Here is a 24,116-nt window from a genome sequence, read left to right as displayed (position 1 = left end):
CTTTTATATATATATATATATATATATATATATATATATATATAGTGTCGTCTATTTTCGAAAACAACGTCACAGACATAAAAAGTGAATTCAAGCGATGAATGCGAAAGGATTACAGGAGAATGAGATGAAAGATAGAAACGTCTCATTGGAAGTCATACCACCAACAGTTCCATTCAGTACCAACGTATGTAAGAATTTTTGGTGTGGAAATACGCGTGTAAAGACCAACAATCGATGAAAGGACAAACAATGCTGAACTGTCTTCAAGGCGTGGCAAGACCTAACGCAGTCAAGACTCGCACATCAGGCACAAAGTGATTGTCATATTGAGTCTGGTGTGAGGGTAAATGGCAAAAATGTACACTCAACGCCATGTGCCACGCATGTGTCGCAGAGAGCCCACAATGGCAAGCAAGCACAAGTCACTAGTGCTGACGTTACCTTGAGGTGGAATGCATGAACCTGAAAACGCCGAAGCAGACAGTCAAGTAAACAATACAGTTTCAGCCCGTGCAGCTCTGTTTGGCAGTAGCTGCCGCTGGTTGGCCTTAATTATGAAGTGTGTACGAATTTCCTTCAACGAAAACAGGGTACATCAGAAGGTACCATCACAGTGTTTCAGTACTTAAATTTTTTATTCCGGAAAATCATCACCGGAGTCTCTGGGGCTGTGTAACTCTGTAGTTGAAGATATGTAGTAAAAATTCCCTGGGTAATCGGAGGGGAACAAAAGAGTTCGAGTACTTCCTGATGAACGCCTTTATGTCAGCAGCAAAACAAGCAGTGCTGTTTATCTGGAAAACCTTCCCGGTCATTCTTCTCCAGCGGAATTCAGATTGGTCATGTAGTTTTGTTGCGGCCATTTTTCGGGTTTTCGTCAGGTGTTCGATCCTTGGAAATATTTGGAAAGTAAAAGTTTTTAGACGACCGTCTTTTTGCTCTTCCTTTACAACTGTTTTCAATTTTATGGGGTGAAAATTACGTTGTGCTTGCGTTCGTATACTTTTGTCGTGAGCCATACTCAGCGTGTTGTTCAGCGTCTCTTGTTGATACCTGTAGGAAGCAAGTATTCTCGATCAGATTATTTTAAGCTGACTGGTAGCATTACATCTTGGGAAGATTTCTTCAACCTTGTTAACGTTCCTCCATTACCCTTCACTGAACCCTAGGTTATTCAGTACGGAATATCTGTTAAGCCATCCCATGGTCGTATTCAGTAGCTACATCCTGCTGATGTCCTACCAATTAAATGCTTTCGTGATCGTACCCTGTCAAAAGTCTATAGAGTTATTACGAGCCCAGAGGTGCCAAAGGGATATTTAACCTAACAGAAATTTACTTAAATACGTGTTCAACATCTAAGCGGACTTTATGAAACAATTGATGCGTACATGCTGACGTGTTTCTTGCTAGGAGATACTAAATGTCACCAATACGACGGGACGATTCCATCGGTGCGTCAGATACAACGCGCACTCTTCCACTGGTCAGGAAAACAATTTACGCTTGCCGATAAGCAAAGAGGTCTACATAACATCAGCTGATTTTGTATTACTCCCGTTGCGCGAAGTTATTCCATCATTTTTGGTAGTTTTTTGTGAAGAAAAGGGTGATTGGTTGCTTTGTTAATGATAGTTTGGTGCTGTGCTTTCTAAACGCAAGGATTCCAGCAAAACCTAATATCTCTACTTTTTGATTGTTTCCAGGTATCATATCGGCCATTATTCTCGTGATCATCGTTCTGGTACTAATATTCCTCCGCGATCGAATACGAATCGCTATTGCGATAATGAATGAAGCAAGCAAGTGGGTTACTTCTGAATTCAATGTATTTTGACATTCGTTTGCCTCCTGCTATCGCGGCACTCATTGGCGCAATTCCTATTCACCACTTCATATGGTCGGATTTAGATCGTAAGGAGTAGACTGATAGCCAGGTCAACCATTTATTGCAACCAGTCAAACCACGAGCTCGTCTAGAAATGGATGAAGTTTTCGTCCACGTAGCAGTTTGTGTTGACGCGCGCGTAATGTACTGTTCCCATCTGTCGGGTTCTGTATTCCGAATGTGTGTTGCATTTGTTCTGCTGCTCACTGGGATATCATTCGACTGATCCCAGCGTTCTCCAACCGTTGCGCTTCAGTTCTCTGCAGTGTTACGATATGCACTGACGGCAGAACTTGTTCGACTTCTGCGTCTCAAGGTAGGTGCATCTTGTACACGTATGACATCTATGGCCACCACCACAATGTAGCAACCGATGTGTTACCCTCCTACCTGAATCACTCATCTGTAACCCATGTATCACTGTTTTAAGTTTATGGCTGATGGCTGTCCGATATTCTTGCTAACCACAATCAGGCGTCAGATGCCATGCCCGGACAGATCGAGACCCCATTCCGTTTACAAAATTGAATCTTGTTTGGGGCGTCGAGTTTATAGGGAGGTAGGTTCTATGAATCAAGACTATGCAACCAAATCATTATCAAGATGCGTGGGGGATTGAATGCTAAATCAGTACCAGTCGAGTATTTTTCGGAATTTCCGCATGTCTAAACTACGTCCTGCATACTAATGACAAAAATCTAGAGTTTGCGGAGGTTTCTACATAAACGCTTCGAGTTTCCCACTCGCTGTCTGCGGTCGTCTCCCATAACTGACCAAAATAAGCATGCGGAGTTTGAGTCCAAAGGTTGCATCTTGACATTAGGACAACGAAGAAAAAATCCCATTTGATTTAGGTTCCGTTTGGTAACCGTGTTAGCGCGTGATGTGGATCAGATCACCGTAGCTTGTGGAGACGGATGGATTGGAGTTGGAGGTGGTGAAGGTGCTGAAAACAACTATTAACAAAAGAATACTGGGCTAGCGGTTATGAATATGAAAATGGATACAACAGCGCCACTGATTGCGTTGGCATCGCTCTCAACTCAGTACCTTCAACCCTCTCTGTGATGGGTCCGTGATAAACCAACCTTACAAATCATCGTTTCCAAACTTAATTGTTTGCTCTATTCAGAACCTGCCACAGCAAACAGGGCATCATGAAATCGGTCATCTGGCATACGAACCGTAGGACCAAGTGAGCGTATTTGGTGCGGCCCAATCAACTCACTGTGCAAGAATGCTGTTTTTGCCACCATCTGTCGTGTTTCAACACTGCCACTCTTATGTTTCCTCCGTAAATATACGCATCGCTTGCTCGTTATGAAGAAACTAGAGCTCGCCGTGGTGTAGCAGTGTATACGCCCTCGTGGTCAACGCAGTGTGCAAGCGGGAATCACAGTCGTTACCATATATTGCTTGTCAATGTGCTGTCCTTCATTCCAGTCCTTTACCCATGATAAGTGTTTCTTTTCTGGTTGTATATACCCAAAGACGGGTTTATATGGTTGGTGGATATCGTGGGTATGAACTGGGGTTCGTGTTGTCTTTACTTGACCGGAGGCGCCCCCAAAATATCTTCCTAAGTCTATATAAACGGTACCATTATTATCAGATAGCCATAATGAGCGTTGCGGTCGCTGACACTTCGAGCCGCTTGATTCAGGTCACACCTAACGTTTTTTTTGTTTTCGCGGTGTCGGCGAAGAAAGTTTTTGCGCTTCTTCGTGTTGTTCTACGAAGGTGATGGTTGTTACAAATCACTAGAATATGAACCATAGTCCATAGTCGTAGCGAATGGTGGCAGCTTTAGTGATTCAACAAATCAGCTGTGTATTTCGTTACATCGTGATGGGGAACATGCCACTCAGTAATCTCTACTCGTAAAAACACCTGGGGATTGCATGATGTTCACCTAGTGAGTGTCCCTCTGTGAAAACATGATAGATAGGAATATCATCACATAGCTCTTATGCCGTGGCAACTGATTTTCATTTAGTACCGGTGTTTCCGATTGCTTTCTTGGCGTTTGGTTTGAACCCACCATGGTGGCGCAGTTTTCTGACTTTAGTTCGCCCATGTCATCTATATAGGTCATTACAAAGTAGCGTTTTGTCCTTCTAGGTGAACCACAATAGGAACCACCAAACAAGATAATTCATCACGAGGATGTGTCCTCACATAACACTCAAGACAAGTGTAATTTGTGGCAACTTTTCCCTCGACTGGTCGTGTATTATTTCGTCCCCATTTCAGTTTTATTACCTACAGTCATCATCGCGACTCTAAAACCTTTCAACGACTGATAATGTGTACGTATTCAAGGTCAAACTATCGACTTTGTGCAGTCGACAAGCGTCCAGTGATGGGCGAGATTTGTATTAGTTGCGCATTGGGAGGGGGACGAAAGTATATCTTTGATTTGGAGAACCAGAAAATCTCTTCCGGTTCTGTGGAGTGGTCTCTTCAGAAAGGAGAGCTGCCACTGGAAGGTTTTTCTTGCCTCGGAAAGCGTCTTTCTAGTGAGCAGTTTATGAAGAATGTAGCACTGTCTGTCATACATGTCCCCGACAGTTGTCTTAATAAAAGTCCTCTGATCTGAATAAAAGCAGAGTATCGTTAGACGTGAACAACAGTCCACTATGCATTTCTTGCTGGCCGAAAAATGAATGTGAAGGGGTCAGCTTTGGAACATCATGCAGGGCCACAAGCAGTGCTGAGCTTCATGTGGAACCGTCTGCATGCTTAAGCACATTTAATGAATGTCCATTTAGTTCTGTTTACCCTCACCCACATCCACTTAGCAAAATCCCGTCTCTATTGTTTCTGACAACTTGCGGTTTCAGGGCATTGATCCACATGACTTCGGTCTTCTTTTGGCCACTGCTGCCGCTCGTGCTTGAATTCCTTGTGATCGCACAAGTTTTGTTTGTATCTATCTCTCTGCGATCCATTTCCGACCCGGTTATGGTGCAAGATAGCAACAATCAAACGCTTCCACCGCTCAGCTCCGAAGAGAAGGCTCGTAAGGATTTGCAGGACTTCTTCAAGCTCATTCCATGTGATCCGTTGGTAAGTGTGCAAGAGATCTCCTTCGATCTCTATTGCGTGCAGTATGCCCGCATCATGAGAAAAACCATTTGCGAGCAGTTAAAACACTTCTCATTTCCACCTAGAGGTACGGTCAAAAATCGAAACCACCATAAAAATTTTTCCCAACCACCATATCGTTACACGCAAGTCAGAGTAACCGTTCCGATTAACAAGCAAGTGAATTGTCAGTAATACTCAAAAAACATTATTTTAACAGTTTTCCTGCATTCTCTTTTCAATTTATATCCGCCACTTTCGTAGTATGTGGAAATCTGAGGATTTTTCAGTGGAGATTTCGTCCCTTAAGTGGAATCAATTCATTTGCCTTCCATCTCAATACACTAGAGGCAATCGTTCCCAGGATTCCCCTTGCCCAGAGCAGTTGTCTAACAGCACAGCGGTTCTCTCCTGTGAAAAACGAAAGCTGATTGCCGCCTCATCTAGGTGGGGAATAGCTTCTGGTGGATAGTTTGATCGAACGTCTGTAATCTTCCAACGCCATTCGATTACCACCAAAATCTTTACATCCTTTGCTATTCCACTCAACATTTACACCAAGTTGTTCACCTTTTCCAGAACTTCTAAATCACGCAACCCCTTCCCCAGATACCTACTTTGCTCCTGAAATAATTTTCGCATAAGCTGAGGCTATTTTAGTTAAAGTAATCAAACCACTGATAGGGCTCTATTCCAGGGCATTTTCTTGCATAAATTGTCGTCTGAGCTCCGAGCCAAACCTGACAATGAAGGACGCCAGATGAATTACTGGTTCGTCGTTCAAGTCGTTCGCCGGCCAATCACATCTCTAGAAAGTCAACACGTCCATCTATTCAGATGTGGTACTTCAGCTGCGTCTAGCGCTTGATAGTAGATTGTTGGCAAAACGTTCGCCTCGAAAGTCAGGTTCCCGGGGTTCGAATTCCGACACAGTGTGGAATATGTTTTACTGTTGAGCTTCGATAAGGGGGCGAAATCTGAACCCTCAGCTCTTTGGTAGAGGAATGTTGTTCAAAAGGGACACTTACAACCCCCGTCTTGGCCTCTTTTTCACTAGCACACCATCTCGGTTCTCACAACTTATAGTCCTCGGGACACAAGCATCTGTTCACGTTGTTTCCCTTTTTTGGGCATACAAACATTCGTGTCCTGTCCAGTTTGTCCATAAATCCCGAATACACATTATCTCTGTGTACATCTGTCCTTTTTCTGGCGGTTCCATCTTCTCACTTATCTCTATCTTTACTCCATATAACACAAATTCGTACGCCTCGTTAGCATCGCTTCAGTGACTGGTCGGAACATGGCGTCTTTTGCTTTATTCTACTGTTTCTGCCACGGAAAATCTTGCTTGCTTCTTCTGTCGCCTTGACTGTACTTCTCATTCGGGCCAAACGTTTTTGCTCATCCAGTCAAATCTATCAAATCGGTAGTTCACACTGTAGAACTGATTTCCTGCCCTCGTCCTGTCTCCAAGAGAAGCCTGTTTGTGATACGTTATCTGCCAATCTCTAATTCGTATAACCTCCAAACCATCCAAAAACCGAGCTAACATACATCTCGATAAATTTTGGGGTTTTTGCTCTTTCATGTTTATTGTTCTACCATCTTTTGCAGGGACCGTCAATGAATTCACTGTGTTTTTTATTCACAGCTGTGTAATAAAGTTTCTATTTACGTCAAATACTCTTAGTTGCCTAGCGATTTCGTTTTAAATGGAGATTCAGCTGAATCTCTAGTTTATGATATTCCTCGATTGAATTTACTGCATAGGTCAGCCTCATTTTTTAGCTTGATACATTTAGACAAGTTCCGGTTTAATTTGATTTTTCGCTTACCAATTCTAACCACTGACTAAAGCCAAGTCAACGGAATTCACGCCGTCCGTGTACTTATATGGGTGCTGCTGCGAGGAATCTCTCCAATGAAAAGTGTGGAATGAATACGGAACGCAGCTGAAAATTTGACTTTGGTAACCACCTGGGTGTTCTTTTTCACGAAATTCGTCATTGAACGCTGCAAAGTTCGGTGATTCCAACCCTCAGACAAGTCCAGCTGTTTTTGGTGCGCAGCCCGGCAAACGGCATTAGTCACTACTTTCTCATTCCGGTTTATCCATCGTCTGTTGCTGAATTTTGTTTGACCTGTACGATTTAGGAGTTAGCTCATGTCGCCTACGCGTTTCGACGCAACCCCAAATCACTGGAATAAGTGGTAATAATCTGTTTCGACAAGTTTACTGCTCAGCCGGACGCTGGACTACGCGAGACCATTTCCAACACAAAAGTGCAGTAGATGTGAGCACACTTGCTAGAGCACACTTTGTCCTCTGGACAAAGCAGGGAATACCACTATCGTTTGTTTTCTCACATAAGCTTAAATGCCACACTAGTTTAGCCTTGATGAACCAGATAATTGACCCAGACCAAATATTTCATAGGAAGTCATACTCCACGACACGGTGAGGTTCTCTTACTTTCTACCTAATTGTATCCTACCTAATTCCTTGCGGTATGTTCATAATCCATCCTCGGAACTTTCCACAGCGTTTCATGCAAAAATACTGACGGTCATTGTACTGCTTTCGAAATTACTACCCCTAACCCTATTCCTTGCATAGCTTTATTGACTTTCATTGACACAAGGAAACTGAGTTATGCTTGGGGAATTTTTCGGCGTCGATGTACATCCCACTATTTGGGCGTAAAACTTGTGCTCAGTGTCCATAAGTCGTGTTTTGCTATCCAACTATTATTGTTTTACTCCCTTTACACGAATTGTCCATACTGCCAGGTAGCTTCATGATCTGTTTTGGTTTTCCTCCCACCTTTCACGATTGCCATTCGTTTTTTTGCCAAATCAACCTCGCGCGTTAGGCCATAGTCTACTTTCTTATTGTCCCGAATTGCGAGGTTTCTAGTCTACCTTCCCCACTTCGTGATTAAGGTCCAAACGATTCATTCAAAACACACGAACTTACCTGCATTAGGCGGCACAAAAACGGACGGAATCCATTCATGCAATCAGGGTTCTACCAATACAGGTCAAGCCGATCAATACTTTTTGCAGTGGCGGACAAATAACGCGCCACAAGCGTGTTTCGTTCGTCTGTTCTTCTCAAGCTGGTCTGTGCTTATTGTACATTCTAGAGGGGCTGATTGAATAACTTGGGAACCAAGTGGCGAATAGGCCCGCTTTAATAGCTGTTTTTCGATCGCACATATGAGGCACGGTAGCCTTATATGCCAGCGAGTAATCACTTACTGATCTTGGTTAACACACTGGTTGCTCAGCATTTAGTGTGTGTCCATTTTGATTTGGCGTTTATGTTCTCATGCGTAGTCTCTCCTACCCAAATGAAGTACTATCACCATCACCACAGTGAAAGGAGATATTCAGACTTTTTTTGAAAGTGCTGCTCAATAACTCGGTCTTAGAGGGGAGGCTCTCCTGACGATTACTTCAAATGGTTGATATGTTGCTTGGGTCTTTGTGAGTCTATTCTCTTATTAGAATGATCTATCTATCTTGAATAACGACACAGTGGAAACCGGTGCCCGACTGACATACAACCATGGAGAATGAAAACCCTAATGAAAAGTCAAAAGAAGATGGAGAGTTGATGACTAGTTGCGAGAAGCCCTGTCTCAGAAGAAAGGAGCGAGGAACGTTAGGATGGTGACAAACTTGCTGCTTGCGAGTTTGTTAGTTGACTTGCTGATTCGTAGGCAGAGATAATGTTGGTGCATAAGCATTCATCTATTCACCATGGCTGTTACATGCGTACAGCTTGGTGCACTCCAATACTGTCTTCGTAGTGACGTTAAAAATTGATTTGATTTTGGTCATAGGGAGTTTGTGGCAGTTCAAAAAAATAATCCCTACGTTTGTATCAGAGGAAGAGTCGTGAAGAATGTCCTCAGCTCAAGAGAGTGTTGTACCACTCCTGACAACTACCACGGAAGGATCTGGGCTAATACACACTTTTTAGTACTTTTAATCAGACGATGTCACGATCCAGTCTGTCGTTGCTTGTCTGGATCATGAGAATATGGATGGCCGAAGTTTCTCCCTAAAAGATTGTCGAAAGCTCTTGGGCCTACCAGGACACCGAATAGCCTACCCCAATAATCCGTGCACTTATTTGTTTACAGAGGTGCTTGACTTTCGCTTTTTTATGCATTACTTCTACAACTGTGATTCATGTATGTTCAAACACTACCAGTGACCGAACGAAGGAAAAGGATAGAGTTCGCCAAATTTTAGTCTTTGATGCTTGTCAGAGGTTCATACTGAATGAAAAGACTTCTCTGTGCGAGAATCATGATTATTTTAAGAAAATATTTTCGCATATTGCACTGGCTCGATATACACTGTTGTTTGCACCCTGGCACTGACAATGAGTCGATGCGTGTGTTCTACATACAGCATGACAGACCGTGATATAACAGCTACCAACATAGCCAGTTTACTTGTTATCACTGTAACGGGAACGAATATAGTATTGTAAAAACACCGCTGAATAGGTAGCCCTGAGACCCAGTTACCTGCGATTCTTGATTGTTCCAGAGTGGAAGTTACTAAAGTTTTGCTCAGATAACCGAGTGATCACAAGTCTTTCGACGGAATGTATTTGTCGATATTTCGCTCCAGAGTTTCTTCGCTTCCTTAACTAATTTGAAGTCTGTGTTTCACTTTAAGACGTGCTGGTTGGCATCATATGTAGTGAATGTTCACTACTGCTGCACTGCACTACGGGGCTTGCGCTTGCTCCGTAGTGTCACTGACATTGTCTTCTCTAGTCCTCTTAACTGGTGCCACTCGGAACGAGACTGTTCCTATATTTTTGTTGAGATTGGGAGTTTCGACCACCTGCGGGACATCCGCATCACCCGCGTGTTTTACCGGCACTCGGTACCACAGAACGCTATTCTTCACTGTGCTCACTTCTGCCTTGATCGCAAAACCTTCAAACAAAATGGTTCAATGTTGTTCCTCGGTTGGTAGTCGTCCATCAGTTTCTATCGCCGTATCATGTTTTCCATTGTTATCTTTTTCACGTTGAAAAAGGTTTTGGGTTCATGTTACCCGATTTCAGCATCGGATGAGGTGGCACGTCCATTTTTTAGGTAGTAGACTGCGCCGCTATGTTTACTTTTTCAGTTTTCCTGCAACATGTACAGCGATCCTCTCCCTTTTTAATCAGTGGCGCCGCGCACACAAATTTTTATTGTGTTCAGGTTGTGTTTATATTATCAGACCGTTCAGGAGCTCAGTTAAGNCTCAGTTAAGCACACCCGCTCTTTCCATTATTGAAAATTCTCAAAACCAATCAAGTTGACTACCACTTGAAAAATGGCCAATAAAAATATATTTTCCAGTATATTTATCAGATATTAGTTATGAGACTATTGAAAACACTTCGGCAGCCGGTGCCGGTTTCAGCATTCTTAAAATTCATCAGGTAATCGTAGTCCCAGAGTTCCATCAGTTTTATCTCCTAATTGAATTGTTTGTTTTCTCGTGATTTTCCGCAGACCAATTCATCAGCTGGCAAGGCATGCCGTTTCCTGTACTACGGGGATAGAAAGTGAGTTACTCAGTATGTTACCGCTTGTTTGCTGAGTAACACCAGTCGCACCAGGTATCGGTTAAATTCCTATGATCCTACCTGTCTCAAATTAGTGTCATACATGGTGAAATCTCTCGATACCAACCACATCCGTATGGTGGTTGCCTTCAGCCGGCCTTGTCCACTTCCTACAGTAATCTTTTTTGGTCACGACGTTTGAAGCATTATATTCACTGTTTCCATCGTATCTCTCTCGTATAAAGTTAAAAAAAATGGAAGTGGGTAAAGTCGTCGCCCTCCAAATAACCTCCACTCCTGAGAGGGACTCAAGTAAATCAATTTAGGAGCTTGAAGTTTAGCTTGTAACTGACAAATTTTATGTGACACCACCCGCCAGCTCCAAATGGACAATCCCGGTGTCTTTGAGGGATAGTTTTTTCGCAGCAAAGGCGCGTAAGAAAAAATGTTTTGGCTCTCCCTAGATGAATGCCTCTAGTAAGCACATGGTTTATTATAATAAACGGAAATTTGCTCCCCATGCGGTGGAGGTTTGCAGACGTGATTTTCGCCTACACGAAATAGACTCTTCTAAAGAAAGTTTACTGACCTCAAGAGGGAACAGTAGCGTTCCTCGTCGTTCCCGACTACATGGGTAGACCGAGGTCCACTTTACGGAAGCCGTAATGCGTGTACGAAAAAGATGACAAACGCAGTAACTTTCAAAAATCAACCACATAATACAATAGTTTTATTCGCATATTCCAATTTCTGTGCAGTATGTTGGCTCACAGTGTTCGGTACCACTATCCTCGTTTCACATGTTCGAATTTTTTAAACCAGGTATTCCGTGCAGTGCTGTGCATTTAAAAACTCTAAAGTGACCCTTCCAAACGGAGGCATCTATGCTCGAAGATACGTAACATCTCCCCCGTAAGGGATAATTCATTATGCGATCATCCCAATCACAGATTACTGTCTTTCTAAGATCGCATGCATTGGCATTATTCAGAAAAGGTATGAATCAATAGTTCAAAGATTTCACACATTCCTGCTGACTAACTCCTACTTTTCTGCGATCCACTTGAGTGATCCTGATATGAAAGTTTTGAATTCTAGGCATGTTCAAATACCAAGACACACGTCAGAAATTCTCCGAAAGCTAGGACGGGGCTGGTTTACTGTTCGAATGAACTAGCCGGTGTAAATATCGAATGGAAGGCCTTTTGCAGGAGCACCACTTATATCAAGTGAGGGTCTTACTATACGTCGTCTCCCTTAGGTCCTTCCCAGAAGAGACCAACTATCAAAGGAGCTCACTTTTGGTGGCTCATCAGAAGGAACAAATTTACTATAGTTTCTTACACCGCTCGAAAACACAGATAGGAAGTGATATCTCGTGGAAGTTTGTCTCTTCAACGGATACGATTCTATATTTGTTTTCTATCGAGAGACCATTTCACAGGCCCGGTAGAAGGGTGGCCTTCTACTCGTTTGTCTCATCGGGGGTGGGGGGAAATCTCCACAGGCTAAACAGTGGCCTTTCTGAGTGCAGTCTCTAGTAACAAGTATCCCAGATTGCACAATCGTCACTTCAGCTTCTCGAGTTTGCCGTAATACAAAACTTTATTCTAAAGTACTGCTTGATGATATACTATGAACATCAGTGTTATCACCTGTCAGACATCGAGCATGAAATAGCGTCGACGCTAGAGTTGCTCACCACTGGCCGGCGAACTGGGAATGCTTGCTCTGAGAACACGCACAATTGCGAACGACTGCCTCTGGTGGGGTTTAAGAAAAAGTTTTTAAAGTAACAGTTTCCCAATCGAATTTCGATAACTTACCGTAGGTAAAACTATACCACAAACTTCAATTGGTTGTGGATTGTTGCGTAGCGTCAACAAGTGCCCAAGTCTTTCACTGACCGGCATAATGGAGTGCCAACGTCTGCACACCAAACAACGGCGAGCGGAATGTTGGCTTAGTAGTGTGGTCCCTTCCAAGTTCACCCTTGTGATTCTGATTGGCGGTGCGACCACACGGAAGTCACGATGGGATAGATCGGGACAGACGGAATAAGCAAATGAATGGGGGATGGTTATGCTGTCAAGTTGGATTTAATATTAACCCGTCACACAAGTTCTGAGGTATCTACACGTCTAACACTCAATCGGACAGTCTTGAACGAGACTGTCACAAGAGTACTACTGATATGGAATTGCAGTCGTTGAATCTATCCATGGTTTTTGGTGAGAAAAATCTTCCGTTTACTGGAAGCGAGTTTTTTTCTGACATTCGTTTCCGGTCAACACCAATCTGTTTTGATTGTCGTTCAGGTGCTCTAATCGGTGGTTGTTGATCCATTGTGCGAATCATCCCAACGATTTGTCCAAACTTCAATTTTCCTAAACCCATTTCAGGATTTGGGATATGTTAAGTCTGTTCCGATCGGAACGGAACCTTGAACTGATGCTTCGCGTTCCAAACAGTGTAACTGTTGAAAAGAATTCCTTTGCATGAATAATTTCTGGACGGTTTTGAATGGGTTTGTTCATCCAACTGGGAACCGATGATTATCTCGATCTTCCATAGAAGCAGATAAAAAGGAGCCTCAAAACTATGTTGTCTGTCAGCTATCAAGGGTACATTAGTTCTAGTTACCATATCCTCGAAACAATAGAGTAATATACGACCTAACTGCTCAAATATAATTTGTCTCGATGAACAGGTAGAAACATTTTTGTCTGTTTTTCCGCTGGAATGGACTCACCATTAGGTTTAAGCCATTAGTCCCTTTAGAACGTTGTTCCAGCCCGAGGATTCTTACTCATTTGACTTTCAAATTCATTAGGACAAAGCGAGTAGATGTGAATAGATGTAGCAAGCAGCAGATGATTTTGTTGCGCTTACACACCGATAAGCAGGTTGGATGTTGTTGTCTGGATGATTTTCATATAGCCACTCGTTGTTGTGGAGTGAGAAATTATGGGGTGTATTTTCACATCTCGACAGTGAGATGTGGAACAGAATGAACAGTGACGGCCGTTTTATTGTTGTCGCTGGGATGGGCTGAGGCATCTGCGGGTCGAGTTTATAGATGTCTGTGCTGAGGCTACCTGGACAAACGTGGATCCTTCATGCAGAATTTTCGAGTGGATGCACTTCCCTTGGGGACACGACATAAACTCAGCTTGCCAATAGCCTATACATCACCGCAATGGGGTGACCTGTTCTAGTATGCCCATAGTATTCTGTCAGTAGATCGATAAACGTGGAATTTGGTGGAATAACCATGCATCAAATACTAGGTATCAATTACACTTCTCATTAGAAAGAAGTAGGCAACCGAATACAAATAACGGTCAGTTGCCTCCACTTTGGTTGATATTACAGATTAATCGCAAAATCAGTCGAAGTGAATGATTGTTTATTCGCCATGTGCTCCTGTATTCCTCTATGCTTTCTCATATTAGTGCGGCAGCCTACATAGCTGTGTATACACCTATACGTGTATATATAGAACTACAAGCAGAACTAGTATGTGCAGGTATATATATGCTTGGAATTTTCATCCAACCACCCAAATACTTTAATGGAATACGGTAACTTTTCAAAGTTTTTTGCGATTGGTGCACGAGCTCTGGCATGATGCACAGTATCTCCTGAGGTAAGAGAGTAAAGTAATGTATACATCAGTGACATATGCATATAGAAATATTCCCACAGCTAGCTTAACAAACGAAGCAGTAGTCGTTTGCTATCTGTTTTCCGCTGCCCTTGACCCATAGAATTCGTTCAAGTAAACCGCTGTGTACTATAGTTAACATCGAATCACATCAGTATCTCGTGTCCTAGTAGCATCATTCAGTGAGCTGATACTGTCATCAGCTGATCATCTAAAACTCCAACTTTTTGTCCTGTCTTAAATTGCCTCCGCTCTGGATGTGTAACTCCATGAAGATCGCCAGTTTTGTTCCACATCACCACCACATCCACCATTCCAGATCCCGCCGCTGCGTGATCAAATGACTTTAAATCAATTGAAAATCAAACACCCGTCTCCATTTTTGCCCGTCCGGTACCTACCACTCCCAGATGCTACATTTCAACAAATTCCATTGCACACTAGATTTTATTTACACTCCGTCGTTTTACCTTCCACTGACCGTCTACACGTACTATAAGTAGCATTTTTGGCGGTCCGCAACAGAAGTGATCGCTTTGTGAACGAAAATGAAGGAATAATCTTCTTCCCAATCTTCAGCCGAACATGAATCCTTATCGTATCTATTTAGAAAACGTGAATGACTGAGGAAACAATTGTTTTATCGGACAGACATGTCTCATGAATAAGGCCATTGAATAGCTTTCTTGGATAGAAGACTTATTGATCCTTCACACCTTTGAGTTCGACTGGCTGGTAGGGTTTCATCGAGCGGCGCTAAATTCTTTCAACTGATGACCTGAAATGCGTGGGCAACTGTAAGCTGGGTAGAGAACTTTGACGAACTGGCGCTTTGGGGTGAGATGTTTGTGAACACACCATGTGAACTAAATACCCAGAGACCTGCGTATGTTTCCCTATTCAGAGCAAATTTTCAGAAGGATACAACCTTCTCTAAGCAGAACGACGCGTCAACAAACAAAAGCAGACCGACTACTATGTAGCGAGTGTGGTATTTCCGACCCAGTCTGTCAGATAACCCCCACATTTGGAGGTGCATCCAGCAAAGCGTATTTTACCCCCCGGAAAGCTCATTTTCCTCTCCATGGATTTGCAATGTGCCGTCACATCGCCAATCGTAAGTTCTAAAATCGGGATAAGTCGGATTCCCTAGGTAGACTTCACTTTGTCTGGAGGTGGCTCATAATTGTTCAGTACCAACATGCCCCATTAAAACCACTGCGGTAAACTAATCAGGATACAGCTATGATTTTTGTAGGTGACTGACACATAGGTTTCTTCAGCTAACTGGCGGGATTGAATCTCTTTGGAACACTAGTGCACCGGATTTTTGCGGTGCTGTGCTGTGCGATAGAGGAGGAGAGGATTGAGTAAGTCGACTTACAATATGCCCCCTGCTGATGGGACACTAATTCGTTAACTGTTCTTGTTCTGTCACTGAGAATTTCCTACAGCCTTTGCGCCTACTGACTAGCAAAACCACGAGTGATTGGACATCTAGTCAGGAAGCCTGGGAGCGACTAATGCCTTTGGCAATGTTAAGTGTTCGCACGCGTGCACAATCAAGCAGCCACATAAACCAGTGTGTCCATGCATCACGCAATCGATCGTCCGTACTTTGTGTCCTGCGTGTAAGTGTGTGTCAGAAAAGGGCCGAAGCTGCAAAGGTTACAGGATGTAAGACTGTTCATCTCCCGCATAAATTAAGTGGCGTTAATTATGGTAGAAGCGTATTTTATGCACCATGCGAATGCCTTGTCAGCTTAGCCATTTTCGACGTCGTATCCTGCTATCACTATGCACTGGCACATCTTTCTTTTAAGGTACGTGACTCTGCAGAGCTAAACAATAGATGGGTCAGAAACATTCCAGGGGCACTCTAGCATCAATACCTGGCCCAAATCATTTGGATGAAATCAGGATGCGTTTGCCTCACTGTTCGTATTCATGGTAGATTAGGGGACTAAGCTGCGGAAAGACTTATATTCACCATCCTGCCACAAAAGTAGAAAAACCTCAACTCCCCAACGTGTAAGACAAGCTGTATCCCAGAATGTAAGGCTGTCAAAACGAACAGACGCAACCAAGTATCCATCCCCACTTCGCCGAAGAGTACACTTCATAACATTCTGCCATCCGTGTCTCAGTGTTGTGGCAGCAAGATATGAACATGAACGTGTATTTTCCTTGGACTGCTTCCTGCTGCACATTGATGTGTTTGCCTTAATTGGGCAGTACGAATTTCAAAGACGGATCTCTCTTATGTCTGCCTTCATTAGTGGTTTTCACTTGCCAGTTAAGCTTGGCGCACCTTTCAGGAGATACAAGCACTTCTGTTCATAAGATGTCATGCTGTACGCATCCCCTCTAACAACTCATATAATAGAGATATCTTAAACTAAAACAAGTTGGCAGTAAGATTTCTATCATCAGCACTCCTGTCCCAAAGGTAGATTGGTTTTCTTACTGATGATATACCTGGCTCCGAATGCCAAATCCATAATACCGTTCAGTTTAAGAGATAGTCATGAGGTCCAGGTGCTTCAATACATTAGTAATCCTGATATTACGTGGATAGTAAAACGTTTTAAATCAATACATGCTGGTATGGTTCCAGTGACAGAGAGTCTCATACCGGTTTGGTCAGTGGTTAAAGATCTGACCAACACAGTCTCCTAGCCCTCCAGGTTGAGTTGGAACATGTATAACGACTTGCTTTACAGAAACGTGAATGCACTTGCATTTTCCGCCAAACACCGCTGCCTTGCGGTCAGGCTCTTGAATCAAAGGCTTTGGTTGAGGCTCTAATGGTCCTCCTGTACAGGTGGAGGTGTCGTGGCAGTATCCCAGCCCACGTATAACAGTGATATAACCAAAAATGATCTCGTGTCACATCGGCCGTCGCGTGGTGTCCCCAGCAGGGTCGCCTTACTTGCTGCATACAGCAGCGAAATAGGCCACAGCTGACACCCTTCTCAGGCTTTCAATTTCCCCCTCTTGTACGCTGCTGCATCCAAGTTTTACAACTTGCAGCATTAGGGCTGACCGCATTCTTCACCCTGCATCATACTCGGCTGAAGATTCTGTACGTCCGACTTCAGTGACAACCCTTTTAACTTCGAAATCTGTTTTCGAAACTCAAAAGCGCTCTAAAGCAAGCTGGACAACAGGTGGCTCTTGCTTGTACATTGGATTCCCTCTGTATTGATGTGTGGTATCTTTCAGAAAAAAAAGGAAACGGGATACAAGTACTGTAATTGAACTGACTGTACCATCGCACTCTTCTAGGCCCTAGTTGCACACCTCTTTATTCGTCCGACTAGTCCTCGGAAGCCTCTTACCAATCAAACTGTCAGAGACCAAAATGGCTCTCTGGTATTCAGCAAATCGGAATGTCTGGGCCGCTGAGCGCAATACTTCGAACAACAATTCATTTGGCTACTTGCTACCCGGACTGCCGGCCATCAACTGAAAGGTGGACCCCGAACCACTTTAAGCGTCAGAAGTGTCTGAGTGTATATCACTACTCAAAGGCCATCGTCCTCCTTGCCCTGACGACATTCCACCTGCTCCCTTCAATGATGGTGCTGAATTCTTCAATCAATGCCTCTCTAGCCTGATTGTGTCTATTCTGGTGAGGCTCGGTTGGTTGGTCGTCTTGGATTGGACAGGAGATGCATGGACAAAGGAGGTGATCTGCTTCAGACGTGTGCCGATCTCAGACTGTTCCATTACAGTACCAACTTTTGGAACAGCGGAAGTCGCTTGAAAACCTGGTTCCCACCGAACCAGTCCTGAATCCAAACAAGCCACATTGCCGTCAGGTACCGGTGGTGCCGTCAGTTACCGGTGGCCGGGGTCGATTACTGTCGTTCCTTCTGGAATATTAACGTGGACTCCGACCATGAACTTGTTCGCTGCTGCTTATCATTGCACTTTTCACCTCTATGCAAAACATGGAGACCTCGCTTAGTCATTGGGAGGCTAGTGGACCCAGAAATCAAACGAAACTTTTAGAACCGGCTCCTCGGACGCCTGTCGGGCCGCCGTACATTGGTTATTAACAGCCACTGGGAACATATGTCCACAGTGCCACTCAGAGCTGGAACATCCGTTTGCGGTACAACCCAGGCAACTTCATTCAAACATTAAATTTCTGATAAGAACGTGACTTTACTGGGGACCCGGCGACAGATACCTCCTGACCGCAACGACAGCTCAACCGGCGCATCATCCGACGCCAGGTAAAACTGGGTGTCCGTGCAGACCGCGAAGGTTGATGGACCTGTAAGTCCGAAGAAATCGAAGATTAGAAAATGCTATGAACCTCCGCAGGCTGTACTACTTTATTCGTCCGACTAGTCCTCGGAAGCCTCTTACCAATCAAACTGTCAGAGACCAAAATGGCTCTCTGGTATTCAGCAAATCGGAATGTCTGGGCCGCTGAGCGCAATACTTCGAACAACAATTCATTTGGCTACTTGCTACCCGGACTGCCGGCCATCAACTGAAAGGTGGACCCCGAACCACTTTAAGCGTCAGAAGTGTCTGAGTGTATATCACTACTCAAAGGCCATCGTCCTCCTTGCCCTGACGACATTCCACCTGCTCCCTTCAATGATGGTGCTGAATTCTTCAATCAATGCCTCTCTAGCCTGATTGTGTCTATTTGGGAGAAAGAGACTGTTCCAGAAAACTGGAGTGAGTCGATAATAATGCTTATTTTCAAAAATGGTACTCGCAGTGAATGTGGCAACCACATAGGTGTTAGTTTGACGCCTGTTGTAACAGGTCCTTGGGCGTCACTGATTCTTCGTCGTCTTACGGCAGCACACGAGTCCGTGAATATCAAATGGGCGTTCTATTGGGTAGAGACTGTGTCGACCACATCTTCATACTCCTTTTTATGTACAGACAACCCACAGTCGTGGGCTTCCTTGACTTCTAGGGTGCATTTGATTTCGTCGATCGATCAGTGTTGTGAACCACTCTTGCTCGTTAGTGTGTGCCCCAGACGTTTGTGAGCATAATGCGGTGAGTGCATGGTGAGTTCTTCAAAAGGTTCTCTAAAGAAGTGGTGTCTGACAAAGACTTCCTACTTGTTCCATTCCTTTTCAACTTTGTCGTTGGTGAAATACTGAGGCGAACGCTGGAAGGTCTTCAAAATCCCGGTGTTCAAATTGTTCCTGGTGAGAACTTTGTCGATCTGGAGTACTCAGCCTACATCACCTTCATATTTCAAGACAAGCGTAGCACAAGCTCTGTTGAATAAACTAACCATCGTCATACCGTTTTCGGTACCCGCCTAGCATCTTCAAAGTATACAGTCATGCTTTAGAATGTGCAGTCTCTAAGCACAGTCTATACAATTCGGGAAGAATCATTGGGGTTGTGGGGAATTTGGTTACCTTGGTAGTTGTAATAGCTATGACGGAAGTGTCTGATGAAGTCAGTGCATGAATCTCAAAGGCCAGAATCATGTTTTCAAATTTGCGTCACTTGTGGCGCCGCAAGGGCATATCACTGCGTCCCAAGGGTCGCCTGCACCAGGCTGCCGTGATGGCTGTGTTGTTCGGCAGTTGCTAAACATGACACATGTGGATAGATGATGTGAGGCGTCTTTCGGCTTTCGACCACCGATGCTCCAGAAGCGTTGCCGGTGTCGGATGGTGTCAACGAATTCCAACTGAAGTAATTAAAAAATGGGCGTTTGGTTGTGTGGCGTGTACTTCAGTAGCGAAAAACATCGAGCTCCATCAACTAAGGTGGATCAGCTATCTGCTGCGTATATCGAAACACCGTCTACTGAGGCGAGTGTTGTTCTGTGTCTCCTTCACAATGGCGGAAATTGCGAGGTGCACGACGTATAACTTGACAGAAGGGTGAGAAAACGTTTGGGCGTTGGTGCAGTGCAAATTCCAGAATAGGTTCTCCGCTACCTCTCCTACGCTTGGCTGGAGACAGTGCAAGAAATGGTGGCTGATCGATGACAATGGGGTTCGTGTCGTCAGTTTATTTCCAAATTGTCTGACTGAGTACTTGGAGGGATATAGGTACCGCAGAATGCTTGCGATGGGCAAGCACAGAGACTCTTCCTCACCCACTCTTGTTTTCTTATTCTAATATATTTAGATAAACTGTGTGGTTGTACGGCAGTGATGCATCAGTGTCAACACTGATGTTGCTGTCGCTGCTGCTGCTGATGATGATGATGATAATGATCAGCTTGGCAAGTATTCGGATGCACAAATAAAATGTGCACTGGTAAACCCACGATTGTCACGAAAACTCTGCTAGATGTGATATCTTGTGTAATGTTCAAGCTTTACGGGGCGTCATTATTGGTGGTCAGAATACCTGTTCAATGTTTTATTCTGGTGAGCGAAAACGATACTAAGTTGGGACGGCTACAACCTGGACAAGGCGAACTAGGTCTAGAAGCTAACTAGTAAGTTTTTTGCATAGAACTTAGAAAAGGTGTGTTTGGAACGTGTCATTTACCAAGGAGTTGGTGTCACCTCAGCGGAAAAAACAGCTTGGCACGTACGCATCCGAAGGCTTCACGATTCAAGCTTATTGAGTTGCGTTAAGAGCAAACATTGACTGTATTATCATTGTATATTTATGCGCGACTTCCATAAGATTACCCGGGTCTGGACTCTTGTATCTGCTGCTGTAATACTGAATACCCACAAGCCTCACCACCAGATAGCGAATCAAAACCAAATCAAGCGGTTGCTGCGTTCATGATCCATTGACGAAGACTGACAGGAACACATCCTGTAAGCAAGACAACTCGACAGTCGACGGTGCATGTGACCTTGCGAGGTCATCTGCTGGCGGATGTTGTGGGCCCGTCAACTGGCGTTACCAAAGATGAACACACGCGCATACATCATTGTTATAACCAGAGACAGTAACATCACTGCCTATACTGATGCTTTGCTGCTGCTTATTTTTTGCTAAAAACTTTTACTTAAAAAGGATGGAGAAGGAAAAGACCCGTTTCTCGTCTTTATGAAGTATTCCGACTCGCCCTATACCTCCAAAAGGTCAGCCATGGATTAACCGCCACATCTTGTAACGTTTTCAGCCAGGCGCATGTGGAGGTTTACGGGAACCTATCCTGGAAGGCAGGCCACACCAGTAACACTTGACCTCTTCTTCAACTCTTTCACACCCTTTTTCCAAGCCGTACTTTGTGTACCTCGCAGTTTGCACAATCCTGAAGGTGGCACGGAGAACACCACTCGCCTCGGTAAACGAGTGTGGGTGTGGCACATTGTCAACTCACTGTAGTTAGTGGTACTGGATATTTTCCGTCATTGAAGTACACGCTGCCAAAGCAGATGCCTGTTTTTTTTTACCTCAATACGAATTCGTTGACGCTATCCGATACTAGCAACGCTTCTCAGGCGTCGGTGATCAAAAGCCAGAAGAAACCTCACATCATCTATCTGCAGAGGCTATGTCTTGGAACCACGCAACACAGCTGTTACTTTATCCTGGTGCACGAGACGCTGTGGACCCAGTGATGTGCATTTTCTCGTCACAGGCAATATAACTTTGTTTATCTAAGAGAAAGTCCGTCCCGTTCCCCTCCTTGTTGAGTCTGACAAACGTATGGAGGCAGTTTCAGGTCAGCTGAGTTTAAACGTGATACTATACGGTTTTCAACGAAGATGAATCAGAGACGAGTCGAAAATGGGATAAAGGTGAACAAACTCTTGCCTTGTTTGAGAGTGAACCCTACATAATGTTTGCGTAGGTCGTTTAAGAGGACCTCTAAAGCCCAGGAAAACTATTCACTTCAGTGCACAATGGAAATCATCGCAACCGTGTGACAAAATCCAATCAAGAACAAATTGAATAAAAGAGATCAGACAATATATCGGAATATGATATTGAGATATCGAGAATCATCGTCATTTCCTTAATCTGGTGTAAGACCCTGAAGAAGGCCATTAACATAATACCATGGGTGGGAAAGTTGACAAACGCAACTTCGGTATTCCTGTGAGGACATTCGAGTAGTCGAAAATCAGTCTGCGATCTTTATCTGATACAGTCGAAAAGGATCACAGTCGAACTGGTCCTGACTGCTATATCTTCTTTTTACTACGGTCTGACCGACACTACCAAACTCATTCATGGCGTCCTAAGTACTCGTGCTGTTTGCACGATTGAGTGTATAACGAGTATTGTCAGCTTAGGCAATGTCAAGGTCACACAAGTCCACTCTGCTTTTCTGCAAGCTATACACCTCTGTCAACAGCGTGAAGCTGGCCTGCATGTGACGGATAGGTTCTACATCGCTGCAACACTTCAGTGCTAGTTCACGATTATCATTCATCCAGTATACACGGGAAGCGAAAGAGAATGGACATAGCGTTGGTTCTGAACAATGTCCTGGTACGCAGTTCATCACCCCTTTTGATCTCAGACTGGTTAGAAGCAAATGTTTGTTTGTTGGTATACATGTTAGAAGCTATTTTTACGGCGTTTTCCTCCATTCTAACTAGTGAAGCCGTAGACAGCTGCTCTGAACCAACGATGGATCATCAGCATTGCATGCCGTTGCGTTCGAGCCACAGAACAATGGATTGTTTACAAAGACAGACTCGAACGTTAACTGTTTAATTGCCATGGCGCGGTGGATGAGTATACACCAAGCCATTTAACTCTCTCTATTGCCGTCGAACTGTTGAAAATCAACCATACCTATACCCTCCTACATCAGCTTTCTTTGATACCACATGCTGCAATATTCTTGATTATCGCTAGTTTTCTCTGACGGGCGCTTTTCTCTATTCAAATGAGCAGCTGCTTGCTATGCGCTGGGTATTGAACACAGCCTCTGTTGCACACTGTGCTCACTACATATCACGGTTAGTAGCATACTATGGACCATGTTTAGCATGTTACCTAGTTTGTGCATCGCTGCCGTTAATGGCCAACATCCAGTTCTAATCTCATGTTCTATGCTAAGCACAAATCTCGAAAAACTAGACTGATTTACATTCATCGCGCCGACAGTTGGAGCTAGTTACTCATTTGGCAACAGATTCATCTCTCTTGCCCTTAATTTATTCCAAACGCATTCTGCCACCAAGCTGAAAAAGCGTATTATTTAATCGTATGGTAATTTGAGTTGGGGAAGAAGAAGGAAACATCTGGGTTCCAGTTCGTGGTAGCCAGGAACACGTTCCTGATTAATGGATTTGGATGGCACATAAAATAATTGCCAATAAACCAGATCCAGTAAATTCTTAAGCCTACGATGATCTCGGAACTCGATTAGGCCTTGATGTTTACTGAGTCCCTGATTTTTAGGTATAATATCAAACTCTACGGCGTGAACACAGAAATTTAGCTATAATCGTTCAGCCATAGCACTCCTCCGGTGCCTAGCTGCCATGCAACCCAAAGGAAGCACGAGGGCTGTGATACTGCCAAGTTGCCCAAACCTAGGCAGGGGAAGTTGAGAAATAGAGGTCGGGTTCGAACCACGGACCTTTCGGTCAAGTAAATTCGCGCTCTAACCTCCGAACCATCTCACCCCCAAACACAGAACTTTATGCAAGCCTGTAGAACTTTTCAGTAGCTATGTTCAAACTAATGATTAGATGACGTTAATCCACGCGTTGTGTACGTAACCGCCTGAAGTGTAAGGTTTAAAGCAAATCGAATCCCCACAAGACATTTCTAGTTCGGATAGTACTCTAATCAACCTATACGCTCTGTCATTCTAACTGTTTCATGCCTAATTTGAACCCATTCCAACTGCCTCCTCTTTTTTCCAGCCTGGTAAGTAACTCAGATGTCAGGCAAGCGTTGCGACCCATTTTCCTGGAATGGACCGTGATTACGCCCAATACAGT

General features: G+C 44.0%; 2 protein-coding genes across 2 annotated transcripts in view; one reads left to right on the top strand and one right to left on the bottom strand.

Moving 5' to 3' along the window:
- The window catches only part of T265_06459 (hypothetical protein), a gene marked incomplete at both ends in the record, with an annotated part of 75,165 nt that overhangs the window by 30,839 nt on the left and 20,210 nt on the right, over nt 1–24,116 (top strand). The window contains 3 exons of the mRNA XM_009171727.1: nt 1,710–1,809; nt 4,735–4,960; nt 10,516–10,568. Coding sequence (XP_009169991.1) covers nt 1,710–1,809; nt 4,735–4,960; nt 10,516–10,568 — 379 coding nt within the window. The remainder of the gene's footprint in view (nt 1–1,709; nt 1,810–4,734; nt 4,961–10,515; nt 10,569–24,116) is intronic.
- The window catches only part of T265_06460 (hypothetical protein), a gene marked incomplete at both ends in the record, with an annotated part of 67,069 nt that continues 45,717 nt past the window's right edge, over nt 2,765–24,116 (bottom strand). Inside the window, one exon of the mRNA XM_009171728.1 lies at nt 2,765–2,837. Within this exon, the coding sequence (XP_009169992.1) occupies nt 2,765–2,837 (73 nt within the window). The remainder of the gene's footprint in view (nt 2,838–24,116) is intronic.

This window comes from Opisthorchis viverrini, assembly GCF_000715545.1.
Source record: "Opisthorchis viverrini unplaced genomic scaffold opera_v5_137, whole genome shotgun sequence".
NCBI lineage: Eukaryota > Metazoa > Platyhelminthes > Trematoda > Opisthorchiida > Opisthorchiidae > Opisthorchis > Opisthorchis viverrini.
The sequence above is the reverse complement of the archived record's forward strand: the minus strand, read 5'-3'. Positions and strand labels throughout refer to the sequence as shown.